General features: G+C 45.2%; 1 protein-coding gene across 7 annotated transcripts in view; it reads left to right on the top strand.

Moving 5' to 3' along the window:
* The first annotated feature begins 7,177 nt into the window (after positions 1–7,177).
* The window catches only part of IRF2 (interferon regulatory factor 2), a 73,346-nt gene continuing 60,169 nt past the window's right edge, over positions 7,178–20,354 (top strand). For 2 of the 7 annotated variants that reach the window (XM_054029005.1, XM_054029011.1), the window contains exon 1: positions 7,178–7,404. Coding sequence is in view for 2 of the 7 variants with exons in the window: in XM_054029004.1 (XP_053884979.1) it covers positions 19,423–19,497 (75 nt within the window). In the remaining 5 variants the exon portion in view is untranslated. Of the gene's footprint in view, positions 7,405–7,542; positions 8,042–8,292; positions 8,315–19,383; positions 19,498–20,354 lie in introns of those variants that run through there. The other 5 variants (XM_054029006.1, XM_054029007.1, XM_054029010.1 and 2 more) reach the window with 5 other exon arrangements.

Genomic DNA, 20,354 nt, shown 5'->3' on the forward strand with positions numbered 1-20,354 from the left:
TCAACTTTCTGCTGGTGGCATCTGATTCAGATGATGAAAATGAACATGCGTTGGTCCGCACTGCTTTGGATCGTTATTGAGCAGAATCTGTCATCAGCATGGACACATGTCCTCTGGAACGGTGGTTGAAGCATGAAGGGACATATGAATCTTTAGAGCATCTGGACGTAAATATCTTGCAATGCCGGCTACAACAATGCCATCTGTTCTCACTTTCAGGTGACATTGTAAACAAAAAGTGGGCAGCATTATCTCCTGTAAATGTAAAAAAACTTGTTTGAGCAATTGGCTGAACAGGAAGTAGGACTGAGTGGACTTGTAGACTCTAAAGTTTTACATTGTTTTGTTTTTTAATGCAATTATTTTTCTACATTTGTAAGTTCAACTTTCATGATAAAGAGATTGCACTACAGTACTTGTATTAAGTGAATTGAAAAATACTATTTATTTTATTTTTACAGTGCAAATATTTATAATAAAAATAAATATAAAGTGAGCACTGTACATTTTGTATTCTGTGTTGTAATTGAAATCAATATATTTGAAAATGTGGAAAACATCCAAAATATTTATATAAATAGTATTCTATTATTGTTTAACAACACAACTTATTGTGATTAATTTTTTAATTGCTTGACAACCCTAAAAATAAGATATGGAAAGATGAATAAATATACTAAAACAGCTTGATTTCTGTTTTCGTTGGATGGGCCAAATGATTTTTTTAAAAATATCAATTGTCATTGACATTGTTGGCTCTTTGTAAAAATGTAGGATTTCCTTGCAGGTATATTTTTAAATACAACAGTATTATAATATTTTAAATGTCAGTAAATTGTGTGAAAAAGAAACTAAAATCTTTTAAAGCTAGATCATTCTGTAAACAAACTGGAAATAAGAGTCACCAAATATTGCATAAGCTCACCCTTGTCACTGTTCTCCTTTTCCAGAATGAATTGTTTGAGCCAGTGTGTTGGGAATTTTCATGTCATGGATGATCTGCAGTCATACACATTTTGTCTTTCTTATTGTTATTTTAAGATTTAGAATACAGTGCTTTAAACAAAAAAATAACGTGATTTACAAATTCAAACCACGCCTGCCAATCTTACTTGAGGCCCAATCACGCAAAGATGCATGCACATTGATGGGATTACTATCACATGTGCAAAATTGAGTTAGAGTGTAAGGATTAGTACCCTATTTGTCTTCCCTCTGGCCCTCTGGATTGGGGCCTATATTTTCAAGAAGTAAATATCATCCTAACTATACCTCTACCCCGATAACGCGACCCGATATAACATGAAATTCAGATATAACGCGGTAAAGCAGCGCTCCAGGGGGGCGGGGCTGCACACTCCGGCGGATCAAAGCAAGTTTGATATAATGCGGTTTCACCTATAACGTGGTAAGATTTTTTGGGTCCCGAGGACAGCGTTATATCGGGGTAGAGGTGTACTACATGTATCTTCAATGCTATTTTACCATCATATTTGAAAAAATATTTAAGGTATTTATTATTAGGGCTCCCATTACTGTAATAGCTGAGCACATCACACTCTATAAAGTATTGAAACTCACAACACCCCTCGGAGGCAGGGAACTACTATCATTCCCATTTTACAGATGGGGAGCTGAGGCACAGAGAGACTCAGGCCTTGTCTACACTGGTAAGTTTCTGCACACTAAAGCAGCTTTCTACATTGTAACTCCTGAGGTGTACACACTGCCAAGCCATTTAGTGCACAGAAACTGCGCAGTTGCAGCGCTATAAAAAAAACCACCCTGACGAGAGGCGTACAGCTCTCTGCGCTGGGGCTACAGCACCGCAGTGCCAGTGTAGCCACCCTGGTCAATTACAGCACTGCGATTGGCCTCTGGGAGGTGTCCCACAATGCCTGTTCTCGCCTCTCTGGTCATCGGTTTGAACTCTACTGCCCTGCCCTCAGGTGATCAACTGTCATTCCCACCCCTTAAATTCCTTTGGAATTTTGAAAGTCCCCATCCTGTTTGCTCGGTGATGCATGCAGTGGTCTCAGCACATCTTTCCAGGTGACCACGCCAGCTCCACGGACCAGGCAATCCCCTGCTTGGAGCAATGCCGAGCTGCTGGACCTCATCAGCATTTGGGGAGAGGAGGCTGTCCAGTCCCAGCTGCGCTCCAGCCATAGGAATTATGATACCTACAGACAGATTTCACGATGCATGACAGAAAAGGGCCAGGACTGGGACACACTGCAGTGCAGAGTCAAAGTGAAGGAGCTGCGGGACACCTATCACAAGGCACGGAGGCAAACCACCACTCAGGTGCTGCGCCCACAAGCAGCCAGTTCTACAAAGAGCTGGATGCAATACTTGGTGGTGACCCCACCTCTACTGTGAAGGCCACTGTCGATACTTCGGTGGCTCTTGTGCCAGTCGAAAGTGGACCAAGCCAGGAGGAGGAAATCTTGGACGAAGATGTGAAGGGTGAGGAGGGCCCAGAGGCAGAGCACGACTCGGAGGTCAGAGATGCATGCAGCCCGGAGCTTTTCTCTACTCTGGAGGAGGCTAGCCAGTCACAGCTGTTGGATCTTGGCGAAGCAGAAACAGGAGAGGAGGCCCCTGGTAAATGGCTTGTATTTTGAGAATTGTTGAAGCGAGTAATTGGGGGTAGGAGGGTTGCAGAAAGCAGGCTTGTGTCTGTATGGTGTGCGTACCACCACATGCCTAGTCTGAGCGGTAGAACAGGTTGTTGATTGACTCCCTCATTTCATGGGAATCTGCCTCAGAGATCTCCAGGAAACTCCCATGGAGATACTGGACAATCCACTGCTGCAGGTTCTTTGGCAGAGCTGCTTTGTTTCTTGCGCCATTAAGGGTAACTTTCCCGTGCCACTCTGCTGTCACTGGGGAGGGACCATTACTGCACACAGGTGAGTCGCATAAGGGCCAGGGTGGAAGCCACAGTCTTGGAGAAAACCCTTCCTTGATTCCCTGCTCACCCCCAGCAGTGAGATATCTTCCATAATGAACACAGCCTGTGAAAAATGTGGGGACAGTAATGATTATAAGGCCCCCACTACAGTGTTGGCTTTCCCCAAGAGCCATGTACCCAGTGCACAGTACGGTCCTGGAACACTGATTTCCCCTGCCCCTGTGGTTACTCACCATTTTGGGGGTCTTATGGCTCATGTGTGCTTGCCTGGGGTCAGCCAGTTAGTGATAGATATGTAAATAGTGACTGTGTTTTAAATCAGTGGTCTCTGTGTTGCAAACAATACTGATTCTGTAAAATGTTGCATTTTGGCTTCACAGATATGACCTTGGGAGTCCAGCCTCCCCCTTTGTTATCACCAGCTGAACGGCTGCACAGAATTAGAAATTGGCCATGAAGAACTAAAGAAGACTTTCTGCATGAGGTCATGATGCACTCTGCGGCCGAAAAGCAAGAATTGAAGGAGTGGTGGGACAGGGAGAAGAGGGACTGAAAGGAGAACGCAGCGCACCAGAAAGAAGCCACGGAGCAGCTCTTAAACATTATGGAGTGCCAAGCGGACATGCTCCAGGCGCTACTAGCACTGCAAACCGAGCAGCTTCGTGCCCACCTTTCGTTGCAGCCACTGTCACAGAACTCTTTCCCATGTGCCCCCAAGACACGGCCAACACACTCTTATCAACCTCCTGGCTCCAGTCTGTACCCGCTGCATTCCACTCCTGCCCCATCACAGTCCAGCCCTGTGGATTCCCAGTACCCACTGCGCTCCACACCGGTTCCTCTGCAGTTTAGCTCTGCTGAGGTACAGTACCTGCTGCACTGTACTCCAAAGGAAAAGGTTGGAGATGATACCTGGACATACATAAATTTTTAACCGTCCCGGGACCCCACCTCCTCCTGGGACCCTCCCTTCCCCCATCCCCCTCAGTGCGGATGTGTTTTTTTGTTTGTGTCTCTGCCGGTTGTTGTTTTTTAATAAAATAATTGTTTTCGTTTGAAAGCAATCTTTATTCCATTAATTAAAAGTAAACAGAGCCCTGCAAAGCAACAGGCAAAATTTTCTTATACCTTCATAGTGCATCGTCTGCACCGATCACAATCACCTCCTAGCATTACAAGCTCTGCATTCCCGAGCATAGAAAAAATATTAGTGGCTTTCAGCTTCAAATTGCTGCCTCAAGGCATCCTTGATCCTTATGGTCCCGTGCTGCGCCCCTCTAATAGCCTTAGTCTTTGGCTATTCAAATTTAGCCTCCAGGCACTGAGCCTCTGCAGTCCAGCCCTGAGTGAAGCTTTCACCCTTCCCTTCACATATATTATGGAGCGTACAGCACGCGGTTATAAGCATAGGAATATTGTCATCAGCCAAGTCCAGCCTCCTGTATAGGCAGTGCCAGCTGGCCTTTAAATGGCCAAATGCACACTCAACAGCCATTCTGCACTTCCTCAGCCTGTTGTTGAACTGCTCCTTGCTGCTGTCAAGGTGCCCCGTGTATGGCTTCATAAGCCACGGCATTAAGGGGTAGGCAGAGTCTCCCAGGATCACAATGGGCATTTTGACTTCCCCTACGGTGATCTTCTGGTCCAGGAAGAAAGTCCCTGCTTTCAGCTTTCCTGAACAAGCCAGTGTTCCGAAAGGTGCACCGGACCAGCCTGCATTAATGTCCATAAAATGCCCACGGTGATCCACAAGCGCCTGGAGAACCATTGAGAAATACCCCTTGCGATTAACGTACTTGGTGGCTAGGTGCCAGAATTTGAATATTCATGCCATCTAGCAGCCCTCCGCAGTTAGGGAAGCCCATTTGTGCAAAGCCATCCACAATGTCATGCACGTTGCCCAGAGTCACGGTCTTTCGGAGCAGGATGCGATTAATGGTCCTGCACTATTCCATCAACAGAAGTCCAACAGGCAATTTTCCTATTCTGAACTGCTTAGCGACCGATTGGTAGCAGTCTGGAGCAGCCAGCTTCCACAGTGCAATCCCCACGCGCTTCTCCCATGACAGGGCAGCTCTCATGCTTGTGTCCTTGTGCCGCAGGGCTGGGTGAGCTCATCACACAGTCCCATGAATGAGGCTTTCCTCATATGAAAGTTCTGCAGCCACTGCTCGTCATCCCAGACGTGTGTGATGATGTGATCCCACCACTCAGTGCTTGTTTCATGAGCCCAAAAGCGGTGTTTCACTGTGGTCAGCACCTCTGTGAATGCCACAAGCAATCTCATGTTGTAGCTACTACGTGTGGCGAGATCAATGTTGCATTCCTCTTGCCTTTGTAGTTTAAGGAATAACTCCATTGCCACTTGTGATGTGATAGGGTATGTGTTCTCTAGCAATGTTAAGGCGCTGCCACAGCCACGAGTGGCTGGTGCCCTGTCTACACTGTAACTTTACAGAGCTGAAACTTGCAGCACTGTAAAGTGGCAGTGTAGACAAGGCCTTAGTCAGAGCGAGCAGCATATTGGTCAACAGTGCGGGATCCATTCCTGAAAACTGAAGAGGTGGAGCACGCAGTTCACAAATCGTTGAAAGATGGCGCCAAATGCAGACGGAAGCACAGGAATTGTTGGGATGCGAAGCAATGCATCACGGGGCATTGGGACAGGACCCAGGATGCCCCACAACCCCTCCGCCTTCCCACAACTCTTAGCAGCAGAAGAGGAAAAGATGCTCTGTGGGATGGCTGCCAAGAGTGCACCACTCCGAATACAGCTGCAAGTGCAACAAGTGTGAACATGCTATTGCGGAGGCAGCTGACACAATTGTGAACACACAACAGCGGTTTTCTTTCAGCGCTCTCTGCACAGCGCTGTAACTCTGCCAGTGTAGACATACCTTAAGGTTATGACTACACTACAGAGCCTATGCCTGCCTAGCCTCCTGGTGTAGATGCAGCGTACGTTGACAGAAGGAGATGTTTTACTGGTATGGGAACACCACCTCCCCAAATGCCATTAGCCATTAGAAGAAGGCTTCTGTCAGCATGACTGTGTCTATCCTGGTGGTTTAGTCTGCGTAGCTGTGTCACTAGAGTGTGTGTTTTTTTTTCACATCCCTGATCAATGTAGCTATGGGCCAGTATAAATTTTAATAGACCAGGCCTCTGTGACTTGCCCAAAGTCACACAGGAAGTCTGTGGTGAAACTGGGAAATGGTCCTGAGTCCCAGGATAGTGCTCTAACCACTAGACCATGTCTTTTCCAACACAACATACTGCAAAGAGCTGAATAACCCTAGGGCCTATTCCTGCAAATCTTTACTCATAATCCATTTGAGCAAAGACATGTGGGATTGGGGCCCAAGATGGGAAATATATATTATTTCAGTGACAACTGAAGCGTTGAATAAAGACTAAAGGAACGCTTGAAAATTAAACTTACTCAATTTCTTCACAGAAGAAAATCTTATGTGCTGGCCATGAATACACTGGCAAACTGCTGAATTTATACATACTCAGTTTTCAGAGTGGTAGTTGTGTTAGTCTGTATCAGCAAAAACAACAAGGAGTCCTTGTGGCACCTTAGAGATTAACACATTTATTTGGGCATAAGCTTTAGTTCTAGCCCACCAAAGCGTATGCCCAAATAAATGTGTTAGTCTCTAAGGTGCCACAAGGACTCCTTGTTGTTTTTGCACATACTCAGTGTAGTGGTAGCACAGACCTGAGTTGTGCTTGTCAAGCATACCGAATTTGTGGACCTATTTTAGCTTCAATCAACCATATTGACTTGGCTTTTAATTTTGGTCCATTTCTTATGTACTTTAGACACTAGGTTTGTTTTCCATAACATTTTATTTTCAGGCTTGTGCATGCCCAATTTCAGTACATAAATTTATTTCCCTTTAAACCTATATTTCCATAGAGATCTGGAGATTGGGACATTTTCCCCCAAAATCCCACTCCACCCTAGAAGAGAACAATCTCACAGTCACTTATTTGTGGATTTGGAGGAGGGGAAAAACATGAGGCTGCTGTCTTGTGTCTTTAGTTTTCTATGCCCTGGAACTGAAAGCTCTTTCTGTCTCTCTCTGCCTTTAACACACTAAGATGCTGCTGCTCGCTGCCGCTGCTGGAGGGAAGTGAAAATGAAATCGACTTTTCCGAGAAATGATGAAAGCGGCTGTGTCTGCCAATGAAAGGCTGCGGTAAACTTCCGCACCTCTCCCATCTCAGCCCCCCCCCCACCCCTTTGCACAAACAGGCCGGGGAGAGGTGGGGGGAATTTCCAAGCCTCAGCTCCTCGCAGTTTCCTCTCCTTGTTTTGCTTTCGATCTGGACTCTTCTCAGCCAAAGCTGAGGGAGTAACTTTTAGTTTTGCTCCTGCGATTATTCAGCTGAGTGTTTTCATTTCCATTTTGCATCCCCTGGCAACAGCGTTAACCTTGAGGAATTATATAAATACCGCGAATAACACATTAAACAAGGTAATTTTTTAACTACTACTGTCTCTGTATGTGGATTTACACAAATGTTTGGCAAACAGGAAGTGCCTGCTCTCAAATAATTAATATTGATTTAAAAATAAAAGGTCAGCGGTGTTATGGATCATATGATTTTAGGTGAAGCTGCTGCTAGGGAAAGGAAGGTTAATTTCACTTTTGCATTTGAAAAGGCAGAGAAGGTGATCGACTGGAAGGAAGGACATGTGTTTGTCTCGGACCGCGTCGAGACCGATTGTGTACAGATCGGCAGGGTTTTGGCTTTGAATTTATTTTGAGTCTAATGGGGGGAGATGATCAACAACGGAAACAAAGGAGGGAAGCATTTAATTCTCCCGCTGTGACGGATGGGAAAGCGAGCGAGAGAGAGTTGGACTGGGAAAAGAAACAGGCAAGAGGAGAAAAAGACGCCAAACAACACAGAGGGACATACAAGCAGCAACTTCCACCCCCGCGGCGCCAGCCTGACCCCCCGTAACTGCGGCACACGGAAAGTTAATGGAGTGGCGGAGCTGAGCGGGGGTGGGGGGGCTGCGGACATTTCCTGCAGGTGATCAGCGCCCCCCGGCCGCGGGGGATCCCGCTCGGTTCGGGGCCCGATGCTGGTGGCAGGGAAGCCGGGGTGAGACATGTACCGAGCGGGAGCAAGTGCTGCTAAGCAGCCGCGGGGGAGGGAGCCGGAGTCACAGGCAGGGCGCAGGGCAGCGGCTGCCCCCCGGGCTCTGCACGTTGGGCGGGGCAGGAGGGGCCGAATAACCCCTTCCCCGCCCGGCCCTGGGAGCGAGCGGCAGACGGGGCCGGGCTGGGCCTGGGTTGGGAGCGGATCCCCGGATGTGCAGGGCTCGGCCGCGGCACTTGTTGCCGCCCGGGGGCCTTGGAGGGCGATGGGGGCGAAGTGAGTCCCGCGGGGCCGCTGCTCCCTGCGGAGGCCTGGCGGCTGCTGCAGGCCCGGGCTGGGGCCGCATGGGCAGAGCCGGGCCTGCAGACGGGAGCTGCCTGGCGGGGGCCGCGTTCCCCCCTGGGGCCCGGTGCTCAGGTCAGGGTTGGGCTGGGGGGTGCGCGTTGGGGGGGTGTCACTCACTCCCCCCTCCCCCCCGTGTTGTTATACAAGCCCCAGCACTTCCTCCCTCCGGCCTTTCCCCCTCCCCCGGCGGTGACGAAGCCGCCTCTCGTGCCCAATGGCGGGGCCGAGCCCGGGAGCCTCCCGCGCGCTCCTGGCTGCTGCCGGCGTTCGGACTCTGGCAGGCGGCGCGCGGGCCGGCGCAGCTCCCTGGGCAGCGACACGGGACAGGGTTCGCAGCGCGCCCCTCCTCCCACACCGCCGCCCAGCTACTGCCTGGGTCTTTTCCCCCTTCCGCATCGCGAGGCCAGGCCCGGACCTCAGCTGCGGAGATGCTGACCCTGGGTGTTCCCTTCCCGCCAGCCGGGGGGAGAGAAGAGAGCGTGGGCACTACTAGCCGTGTAGTTAGGGCCCAGCCCCCTTCCTGACTCGCTGCAGGCCGCGTGCTATAGCCCTGGCCTGAAGGGCTTGTATTCCAGCGGCACCTGATCAGGGCTTCCTTCCTCGTCCGGGCACTGCCCAAAAACATAGGGGGAGAGTCCCTTCCCTGTTAAAAACGCACCTACGTGCACTGGGCCTAGAGCACCGTTGGCCCTGTCTGTGCTACCAGCCAAACAACCTTTACCCTCGAATAGCCCGGGCTGTACTAGCGGAAATGATCCAGATATTTGCTGGCTCAGTTCCCCTGGTGTTAGCAGTGTTGGGAGCCCTCTTGTGACTGTTGGTCTACAACTGGGGCCTATAACAGTTCTGCCTGGTGCATGTAAACTGCCATTTCCTACCACTGTTCTAGGTGGGGTTGTCAGTAGACCTGCCTTGAGCCATTTAGGTGATGTGGTGCTTAAATAGGGTTACCATACGTCCTCTTTTTCCCGGACATGTCCGGCTTTTCGGCAGTCAAACCCCCGTCCGGGGGGAATTGCCAAAAAGCGGAACATGTCCGGGAAAATGGCGGCTCTGTTTAAGAGCCTGGCTGCCTGAACGCTACCAGCTTCGGGCAGCCCCGTGCCTGGAGACCCTGCGCCGCTGGAGCCCGGGAGGGGAAGAGCCCGGCTGGGGGCGCAGGGTCCGGAGGCACGGGGCTGCCCGAAGCCGGTAGCGCTCCGGCAGCCCGGCTCTTAAATAGAGCCGCGGGGACTGGAGCCTCCAGCCGCCGGGGCTGTGTGTAACTGGAGGCTCTGTTTAAGAGCCGGGCTGCCCGAGCGCTACCGGCTTCGGGCAGCCCCGTGCCTGGAGACCCTGCGCCCCCAGCCGGGCACTTCCCCTCCCGGGCTCCGGCGGCGCAGGGTCTCCAGGCACGGGGCTGCCCGAAGCCGGTAGCGCTCGGGCAGCCCGGCTCTGTGTAACTGACACTGTGTCAGTTACACACAGCCCCGGGGTCTCTATTTAAGAGCCGGGCTGCCCGAGCGCTACCGGCTTCGGGCAGCCCCGTGCCTCCGGACCCTGCGCCGCCGGAGCCCGGGAGGGGAAGTGCCCGGCTGGGGGCACAGGGTCTGGAGGCACAGGGCTGCCCGAAGCCGGTAGCGCTTGGGCAGCCCAGCTCTTAAACAGAGCGGGGGCGGCTGGAGCCTCCAGCCCCCGGGGCTCTGTGTAACTGACCCAGTGTCAGTTACACAGAGCCAAAGAGGAGAAAAGCCTCCAGCCCCCGGGGCTCTGTTTAAGAACCGGGCTGCCCCAGAGCTACCGGCTTCGGGCAGCCCCCTTGCCTCCGGACCCTGCGCCCCCAGCCGGGCACTTCCCCTCCCGGGCTCCGGCGGCGCAGGGTCCGGAGGCACGGGGGCTGCCCAAAGCCGGTAGCGCTGGGGCAGCCCGGCTCTTAAACAGAGCCTAAGAGGAGCAGAGCCTCCAGCTGCGGGGGCTCTGCTCCTCTTCAGCTCTGTGTAACTTATACAGTGTAAGTTACGCAGAGCCGCCGGAGCCCCGGAGGGGAAGTGCCCGGCTGGGGGCACAGGGTCTGGAGGCATGGGGGCTGCCCAAAGCCCGAGCGCTACCGGCTTCACGGTTTGCTGGGCAGCCTCCAGACCCTGCGCCCCCAGCTGGGCGCTTCCCCTCCCGGGCACCAGCTGCGCTGGGGAAGCGCCAGCTGGGGGCGCAGGGTCTGGGGGCTGCCCGGGAAACCGTGATGCTGGTAGCACTGGGGCAGCCCTTTCCCCCTGGCTGGGAGTGGGAGGGAGGAGGGGGCGGAGTTAGGGTGGGGGAAGGGGCGGAGTTGGGGCGGGGCTAGGGGTGGGGAAATGGGCGGGGCCATGGCCCGTGGAGGGTCCTCTTTTTTTATTTATGAGATATGGTAACCCTAGCTTAAAACAACGGTGGCAGATGGTGGGTGCCTATACTAAGGCTCCCAACTTTGGTATGTCTAGTGGGAAAGCTGTGCAAAATGCCCTTCAAGGCATTACTGCTAATAGCTATAGTTGTAGGAAGTCCCATCTAGGAAGACCTTGGGGAACCTGCATTATGCATTGAGTACAGAAATAGTGCTTGGTAGTATGCAGAACACAGAGAAATTCCTAGTTCATTCCCCAACGAGTTTAAAATCTAAGATGCTCATTGACAAGTATGGGTAATTTCCCCAGTATAAACAGAAGCAAAATGTCTTTGAGACATGGGTCTGTAGATGTGGCCAATTGCCTTATAAGATTTTTATATGAAAGTAATACACACTTTGAATCTAAGATTTTTCTATAGCAGCTATTACTGTTTCAGAGTAGCAGCCGTGTTAGTCTGTATCTGCAAAAAGAACAGGAGTACTTGTGGCACCTAAGGGCTTGACTACATTCGGGACTTCACAGCACTGCCGCTCTCGCAGCGCTGTATGTACTCCATCTCTCCGAGGGGAATAGCTTGCAGCGCTGCAGGCACTGATTACTCTGGCTCTTTACAGCGCTGTACTTGCTGCGCTCAGGGGGGTGTTTTTTCACACCTCTGAGCGCAGCAAGTTGCAGCGCTGTACAGCGCCAGTGTAGCCAAAGCCTTAGAGACTAACAAATTTATTAGAGCATAAGCTTTTGTGGGCTACAGCCCACTTCCTCCGATGCATATAGAATGGAACATATATTGAGGAGATATATATACACACATACAGAGAGCATAAACAGGTGGGAGTTGTCTTACCAACTCTGAGAGGCCAATTAAGTAAGAGAAAAAAGCTTTTGAAGTGATAATCAAGCTAGCCCAGTACAGAGAGTTTGATAAGAAGTGTGAGAATACTGACATGGGGAGATAGAGTCAGTGTTTGTAATGGCTCAGCCATTCCCAGTCCTTATTCAATCCTGAGTTGATTGTGTCTAGTTTGCATATCAATTCCAGCTCAGCAATTTCTCCTTAGAGTCTGTTTTTGAAGCTTTTCTGAGGCAAAATTGCCACTCGCAGGTCTGTCATTGAATGATCAGACAGGTTAAAGTGTTCTCCTGCTGGTTTTTGAATGTTCTGATTCCTGATGTCAGATTTGTGTCCATTAATTCTTTTGTGTAGAGACTGTCCGGTTTGGCCAGTGTACGTGGCAGAGGGGCAATACTGTGGTATTAAATGCTTGTAAAAGCAGCTCTAGATAATAACACTGGGTTTGTTTGTGTTTCTGTTGTATGTGTTGGAATTGTGGTCTAAATGGGACAGCAATGTCCTGTAAAACATGACTGAAAAAGTATTTCTGTCATGTGCCCTTCATGCACTAAGGTACCAAGTTGATCCACCCAGGTAGATTCCTAATAAATGCAGGAAGCCTTACTGAAGTCAGGGGGGCTCTGCATAGGCACAGAGTACCAGCCACATGGATCAGCTTGCAGGATTGGAGTCTTGTATTTTTAAAAAATATATTCCACACTTGCACTACTTGAAGTTTCATCTTTCAGTTGGTATTGATGTTTGAAATGTGTTATTTTATATTGGTTGTCACTAAGCACATTCTGGGTGATGTGCTTAGGATCTGATTATTAATCAAAGTGAACAACATCAGGCTAAGGGCCATGTCCTGGACACTTTTCCCCAACAAAATTCACTATGAAAACAATAGGAGTTTTGTTTGTGTACAGCATGCAGGATCAAATTCTCACTCAGATAGAGCAGTCTTACTGTTTTCAGTGTCAAAGTCTAGAACTTTGCACTTAATTAGTATATGATTATAATTTATAACACAATTTGATGTGCAGAGATTTTTAGATTGCAGTCACTTAGATATAGTAGGAATTGTAAACTAGCACTCCAGTTTGTTGAGATGAAATATCAACTTCTATATTTAAACATACATTTAAAATAAATCTTTTAATAGTTTTGCATAGTTTACCTCTTGCAGTATATGCTTAACCTAGTACTATGAAAAGAGAATTCACTACTGCACCAACATTTAAATTCACTGTAACTGGAAAAAATGGTGACACAATTATGAAAGCAGCATAGTTAAGATTCAAAGTCTCTGTGAGATAGATCAACATTCTGAATGAGTCTGAATCTTTCCCCTGCTGTCAGATGTTGCTTAGGGCATGAACAAGGCCTATCTATCCTGGGCTGCTCTTTGCATGTCCCTCTAAGTGTTAAGTATCATAAGTATGTCTTCTGAGTAATCTTCAGTGAAAGTATTCTTTTGATTGGCCCTGTCTAAATTATCATTAATTTATACTGGCATAAAACAGCAGAAGAGTTGAGTGTTCAGTCTGAGAGTAATGGTTTTCTTGATACAGTATTCACTTGCATTAGCAATGAATATGTTGTACTCCACACTGCAATTTTGTATCCAGGAAACAAACTCTCAACATGGAAGATAAACAGTGTATTATTACCTTTTTCCTTCTCAACTGATCAATAGCCATATCCTTTAAACTTGCATATACATAGCTTTAAGCAAACCAGTAGTCCTATCAATGGCAATGGAACTACTCGTGTATAAAAGTAAGCACGTGTGTTAAGTGTTTCCAAGTGTTTCCCTGGTCTTGAGCTGTTTAGACCTTTAAACACAAAATTTTAAATTAGAGCTATAAAAGCATGGTGGTGTCTGCTTTGGTATAAATATTACAAATTGCTGGTGGTAGGCACAAGGGACCAGATTCACTAGTACATTTTAATTGCCTTGCACCACTTCAGTTATGTAAAGCTGCTATTAGCCCAGATTAACTGATCATTGATAAATTGCTTGAATGGCATAAGCAGTCAGGCCATATTGGTGAATCTGACCCATACATGGTGTCAAGTATCAGGGGGTAGCCGTGTTAGTCTGTATCTACAAAAACAATGAGGAGTCCGGTGGCACCTTAAAGACTAACAGATTTATTTGGGCATGAGCTTTCGTGAGTAAAAACCTCAAAGAAGTGAGGTTTTTACTCACGAAAGCTCATGCCCAAATAAATCTGTTAGTCTTTAAGGTGCCACCGGACTCCTCGTTGTTTCTGACCCATACAGTATTCTTTTTATCAAATATTGCAGAATATTTGATGAAAGCACATTTTGAATTCGCAGTTGTGTGTGTCCACAATGGTGGCCTAATTCTGAGTTATGCTTATCTAGTCAGAGAGGAGAAACTTACTATGTGACTTATATGTCCATTCAGAACAGTTCAATTTCAAATTTTGAATACTGAATATTCACAGTGAACTGATTGTGAACAAGCCACTGACTAAGACTTTCTGATAACAAATAATTGTAAGAAAATCTTGGTCTATTTGTAGACAATTCCTGTGCTGAAAATGAAGCAAAAAAAAAAATAATTATTCATTACCAGTTCCTTGTCCAACATTAGTATTGTAAATGAACAGGCATATGGCTCTTATTTGGTTCCTCTGACTGTAACTGTAAAGTTGAAGTTAGGGATTTAAGTACAGATTAGCATAATAAAAGCTCAGTTCTTCAAAATCCTGTGACGACTGTAGATTTAAGGACATAAGAGTTATTTAAGGTAACCTGACCATGCAGTATTGAAGGTATACATACTGAGGCCCCAGTCCTGTAACCACTCATGAACTTGACTTCAGTGGGACTATATACACATAACTAATGTTAAGCATGTGTGTAAATACTTGCAGAATCTGGGTCTGAATCATGCTGACAAGACGAACAGGTAACAAATGATACTTTATATAGAATTTTCATTTAAAAAAACCCCAAACTTGCCAGATGTTCAGTGCATTAGAAGTTTATATTGGAAGAAGTAGTAATGGAAAGACTGTTGATTAGTTTAAAACCCCTTCTAGTACATTTTGGGAAATTTACAAGTGAAAATAAATAAATTGGGAGTAATAAACCAGAACTGATCTTTGTTAAATTGTGTGTTAATTATGCATGGATAAAATCATAGTCCAAATGAATAATCAAATTAATGAATTTACCCCACTGTTTCAAAAGTTTTATTGAATTATTAATTAGGATCCCTACTAAGTTGTTATGAATTGTTCTCCTAATAGATATTTTTACGCTAAACAAAGTGGGTGAAGTCACCCAAGAAGAGCTCTCTGGAGCCCAAAAGCTTGTCTCTTTCACCAAGGAAAGTTGGAGCAATAACAGATATTACCTCACCCACCTTGTCTCTTTCATATCTTGGGATCAAGGCAGCTACAACAACACTACAAACAATATTAGAAAAACAGGAATTGACTTGACCAAAAAAAAAAAAAAAAAAAGCTAAACAAACTTTTGGGGGACAGTTGTGTGTGTTTGTGCACCTGTATAACATATATATAATCAGTTAATGATTTACACATAATAATTATACATTTAACACTTACATAGCGCTTTTCCTTCATAGAGCTCAAAACACTTTTTTAATTCCTGTAACCTTTAAAAACAGGATGGGACTTTTCAGATGTAGCCTCTTGTAAATGATTGAAGTATTCTAGTGCTCTTAATGATCTAAAGAGAAAGTATTACAGAAATTTTGAACTTTAAAGAAATGTTTGGGTTTTTTTTAAACATAATGATAGTCAATTTTGTTTAAATTAGTGACCTACTGACATTTTTGTTTTTGTTCGGGGGTGGCTTGCAGCAAACATAACACTCATTAGTTAGACATTTTAACTTGAAGTAGTTTGAATTCATGCATTAAAAAAAATCTTGCATGAGACATTGTTTCACTCAATGTAACATACAAAACTAAACTCTAATTGTACATAATGTTTAAATTCAGTTGTTGCAGTATAGTTCACCTGATTTTGTGGTGCAATTAGAAGAGCTAATTCACTGTAAACATAGATTATTTCTTGCTACACGAGAAGAGCAGATTGCAGAGTTACAACTAGCACATCTGTTTTCAAGTAACCTTCAAAGGTTAGTTTGTGGATATCAGTGAATCCTGATGTCAGGGATGGAGTTAAATTTTAGAAGAGACGTGAAGTTTTAAATGTTACTGTTAACTGCAGTTAGACAGTAGGCTACTGTAAACAGCCACCTACCTTCCTTTTGCTAGTAAATTAGAATTGTAGGAGTCTACATTTTCAGAGGTATTAAAGTTCATGTAAAACTAAAAGGATACATAATTTCTTAGGGGATGTCCAAAGAAAGTTGCAGTTCAAAGATATTGGCCACATTCTGTTCTGTGGATATGTACACTGGCTTTCCATGACATTGAAGGGCGCTTGTGTGCGCATGCAAGGGCAGATTTTGCTCCATTATATTCATATTGATATTGTACATTAATTGCAGACATTGTAGGCCCAGTTCTGATACCTGTATTCATGCTGTGTAACACTTTACTTCACAGGGAGTACCATGTGGCAGGGGAGAAATTAGGTGTCCAGCTAGTTTACAGAGTTTGGCTATGGCTACGCTACAGCTTATGCCAGCATAATTTATGTCACTCAGGGATGTGAATAAGCCATTCCCCTGAGTGACGTAAGTTACACCAACATAAGTGCTTATGTGCACAGCGCTGTGTTGGTGGGAGAGATTTTTCCCATCGACATAGCTTCTGCCATTCTCAGAGGTGGTTTTATTATGCTGACTGGAAAGCTCTCTCTTGTCAGTCTAGAGCAGGGGTCGGCAACCTTTCAGAAGTGGTGTGCCGAGTTTTCATTTATTCACTGTAATTTAAGGTTTCATGTGCCAGTAATACATTTTAACATTTCTAGAAGGTCTCTCTCTATAAGTCTATATTATATAACTAAACTATTGTTGTATGTAAAGTAATCTGAGCGGGGCTGGCGGCCGGTATCCCAGGCCGGCAGCAGGCTGAGCAGGGCCGGCAGCAGAGTGCCACTAAAAATCAGCTCGTGTGCCGTGCCGCCTTTGGCACACGTGCCATAGGTTGCTGACCCCTGGCCTAGAGCGTCGTCACCAGACATGCTGCATCGGTGCAGCTACAGTGCTGTACATGTAGACATGGCCTTTAAAATTTTCCCTTCCTGCAGCAAACTTTGCCTGCATTGTGTAGGATGGCAGGTCTTAGTTTCAAGATCACTTGTCAAATGGTGAGAATGAATGTTGTTTGAGAAGATGTGAATTCAAGTCTCTCTTAAAAGGGACATTGTTGACCTAAATTTGACTTGAACATTAAATTTTGTAAAAACAAGGTTTTTTTTTTTGTTTTTTTTAAAGTCTCCACTCTTTTAAAAAAAATGTAAGAGAGAAAAGAAAACAAAAACAGATTCTAATAATAAACTTTCCCTGCAGTGTCAGAAATTCAAACGTTGTAACATTAAAAACCTGAAAACAAAATTGAAACTAACTATAAATAAAACTGAAACCAACTCCATTGGATTTTATTTTCCAGCTGACAGAAGTGAAAAAAGAGAACACGGAGCATAAGTAGCACAAAGAAAATTGGGTTTAAAAATTGTAATTTTAAATAATTTAAGGTCATATTAGGTGAATAACTCTGAGTGTTTGCATATGATTTTTACGTGACAATGTCCTTTTACCCGAATACATGATAAAAGAATTAAAGGAGTTGTCATCTAAATAGTTTGGCCAGGACAAGTCCTCTCTCACCTGAAGGTATATGCAGTGACTCTACAGTACTAAAAGAGAAGTTGTTGAGGTGTATGTACCAATATAGTATGTATTATTCACTTGTGGAGGTAACTTTTTGAAATGCTATGCAAAATGTTTACTGAGTAAAATGATAGTAGTCATGTCAGTCTGACGACAGTGAGCCATTCAGCTGTTTTATGTAACTAAAATTTATTCAAAATTATTGGCATGTTGAGAATGGAATAGTTAATAGGACTGGTAACAGGATATAGAATTTTTCACCTGTGGTCACCGATTCAGATCCAGGCCAGGGTCAGTAGTAACAAGTGACATTTTTACATCTGATGGTGACTGCTAATTTCACTCAGTTACCTGTGAACAGGTGTTCACAATAGAAAACTCACCACACCACCACATCTGGAACTAATTAGAATGCTATCTGGGGTCTCAACAAAGGGGCAAAGTGCTGAACGGATGTGAAGCCTGACTTAGTCTCCTCTCTAGAGATGGACCTTCCAAGTCTATGTTGAAGGACAGTGCGGGGAAGCTCACACGGTCTATGTTGGAGCTGTTCTATGGATAATCGGAAGACTTCTATTTCCAGGGATTTCAGACTGACATCTTTGAGATGCACTAAATTCAAACACCCCAAAATTAAATTCTTGGCATGCAAAGAATGTTCTGGAGAGTTGAGATTTGGAAGAAAGGTGGATGAAAAACTTTTTAGTTAGATTTTTTTCCTTATTAGATCATAAGTGAAATAAGTTTGGTGGTCTCTATCTAATTAAGTGGATATTTGCCACTTATAGATAATCTCTACTTAGGAAAGTCTCAGGATAGAAATAGCTGTCATGTTACAAGTTAGGCTGTGTCTATTGCTGTTAGTCTCTGAAGAACACCAAATTTGCTAAAAAAAAAAACTTAAAAAATACAAACTGTAGGAGGATGTTCTCTATCAGTGGAAAGAGCCATTGTTGTTACAACAAGGAGGATTACATCATGAGGTCTGAGTAAGAGACAATATTGAGTATTTCTCATTTGGTGCTTCCTTTAATGCAAATCTTTAACTATATTCATGAAAAGAAGCAGTTTTCCTATAAATTTCTCAGTAATTTGAGTTAACCAGTAGCTTTGTAATAACTGCACTTGTTAAATCAGTCTTTTGTGTACACATCTGCTTCTTTCATGTGCTGTTTTTGCAATCATAAATAAGTCCATGCGTCAGAAACATTTTCAGTATACAGTCTGGGTGATTCAAAACATTCCAGGCCCCAATTATGGTATGATTCTGTGTTCATCTTTACTGCTTAGTTAGTTAGCTTAGAGGTGGAACTCAATGAGCAAGAATAAACATGTTCTTATCTTTAATAATGAAACTTCCAGACAGGTGTCAGGATAATTACAGTGCTTTTCAGTTAAGTGAAGTGAACCCCAATCTCATGAGCGGATTGTGTTTGATGCCCACCCATGTGGCTAGGCATTGGTGGCCTAAAGATAGGAATGCTTACCTTTGACAGTAGTATAGGTACAAGTTATTTATTAACTAGAATGGTAGACACCGTCCACACCCAGACAATAAAACGAAACCTGTAAGCAAACATTAGATTGTACTTTAGTATAGGGTGCAAACAGTCCTTGCTGTGTATTGCAGGGAAAGGTATGTTATGAAAACAAAGCAAAGCATGAGACGCAAGTGCTGTTTGAATGAGTTATAGTCTTACTTCAGGTTCAGTCCATGGCTAAATTACTTGAAAACTCCTCCTTCAACACACTCCATAGATTGCTTCCACTGAAACTGGCCTTTTCTCTCCTCCGGTATCTTCAGAAATGTAAACATAGCCTTCCTCATTCCCTCTGAGCTGCTACACCACTAAGGGGAGACTGAGATCATGGGATTTTTTTGTTTGTTTAAACTCTGTTTTATCCTTGATAGTGTATTAAACATTGACAGTGTGGTTGGTGCTGGACAGGAGACCAAGACAGAAACAGTCTCTACTGCGAAGAGTTTCAGTCTAAAGCTGGGATCCTGCAGATGCTTATGCATGTGATTAGTCCCAATGACTTCAGGGAGCCTATTCATGAAAAGCCAGTTACAGAGAAGACAGGATGTACTGGGATACCAGGACAAGGGAGTAATTTAAAAAAGTTATTAATTCAGTTCTTGTGGGAAGCACAAAAGAAGTGATTCTTTAAAGGGATTTGAGCCATAACAAAATTCTTCCTCATTTTCATCAGTCTGGGAAAATTCTTGCACAACAGCTATAAATATTATGGTGTTCTCCGAATGTGTTGCCACTCTAAGAATATTTTCCTTAGGGTGTGGCTACACCGTGAAATTGACTGGCATAGCTTTAGCATCTTGAGAGGTGCTGAGCACTTGCAACTCAAATTGCATTTAACTGGAAGGATCGGGCAATGACTTTGAAACAGCGTTTTCTAAAATGCCTAGAGATTGAGGGATAAGGTGGGTGAGGCGATATCTTTTATTGAACCAGCTTCCATTGGTCAGAGAGACAAGTTTTGAGCTTACACAGAGTGAGGGATGTAACATAATGTAGGAAAGAAAGGTAAAAATACTATTAAGGCACATAATTTTAGTAGCATGGTTCTTTTGTTTTTGGGACCTGCTTCTGCTCCCAGTAACATCAGTCATTAAACTCCTCTTTTGGGAAATTGAAAAGCTTGAGATTTTCCTCTTGATTGAACAAATTTTTCCCCTTGGTTTCTCCATGTCAGGGATGAAAGAAATTGCTTCTGCATATACTTACCAGTGGAAAATAATCTATACCCTCTTAACCCAGGCAAGACTGGGGATCAAGGACTTTAAGAACTCTCTTCTTTGTGCCTTGCTTGGATATGAATTCCCAAGGACTATCTTTGGGTTCAAGTCAAAAGGAGAGGATGGAGGTCTTGTTTATGCTATGAATCTATTTTCCCAAAACTTATGATCCTTTGGGCAATAGTGGTGAAATTTATCTGTAATGCTGAG

This window comes from Malaclemys terrapin, chromosome 5, assembly GCF_027887155.1.
Source record: "Malaclemys terrapin pileata isolate rMalTer1 chromosome 5, rMalTer1.hap1, whole genome shotgun sequence".
Classification (NCBI taxonomy): Eukaryota; Metazoa; Chordata; order Testudines; family Emydidae; genus Malaclemys; species Malaclemys terrapin.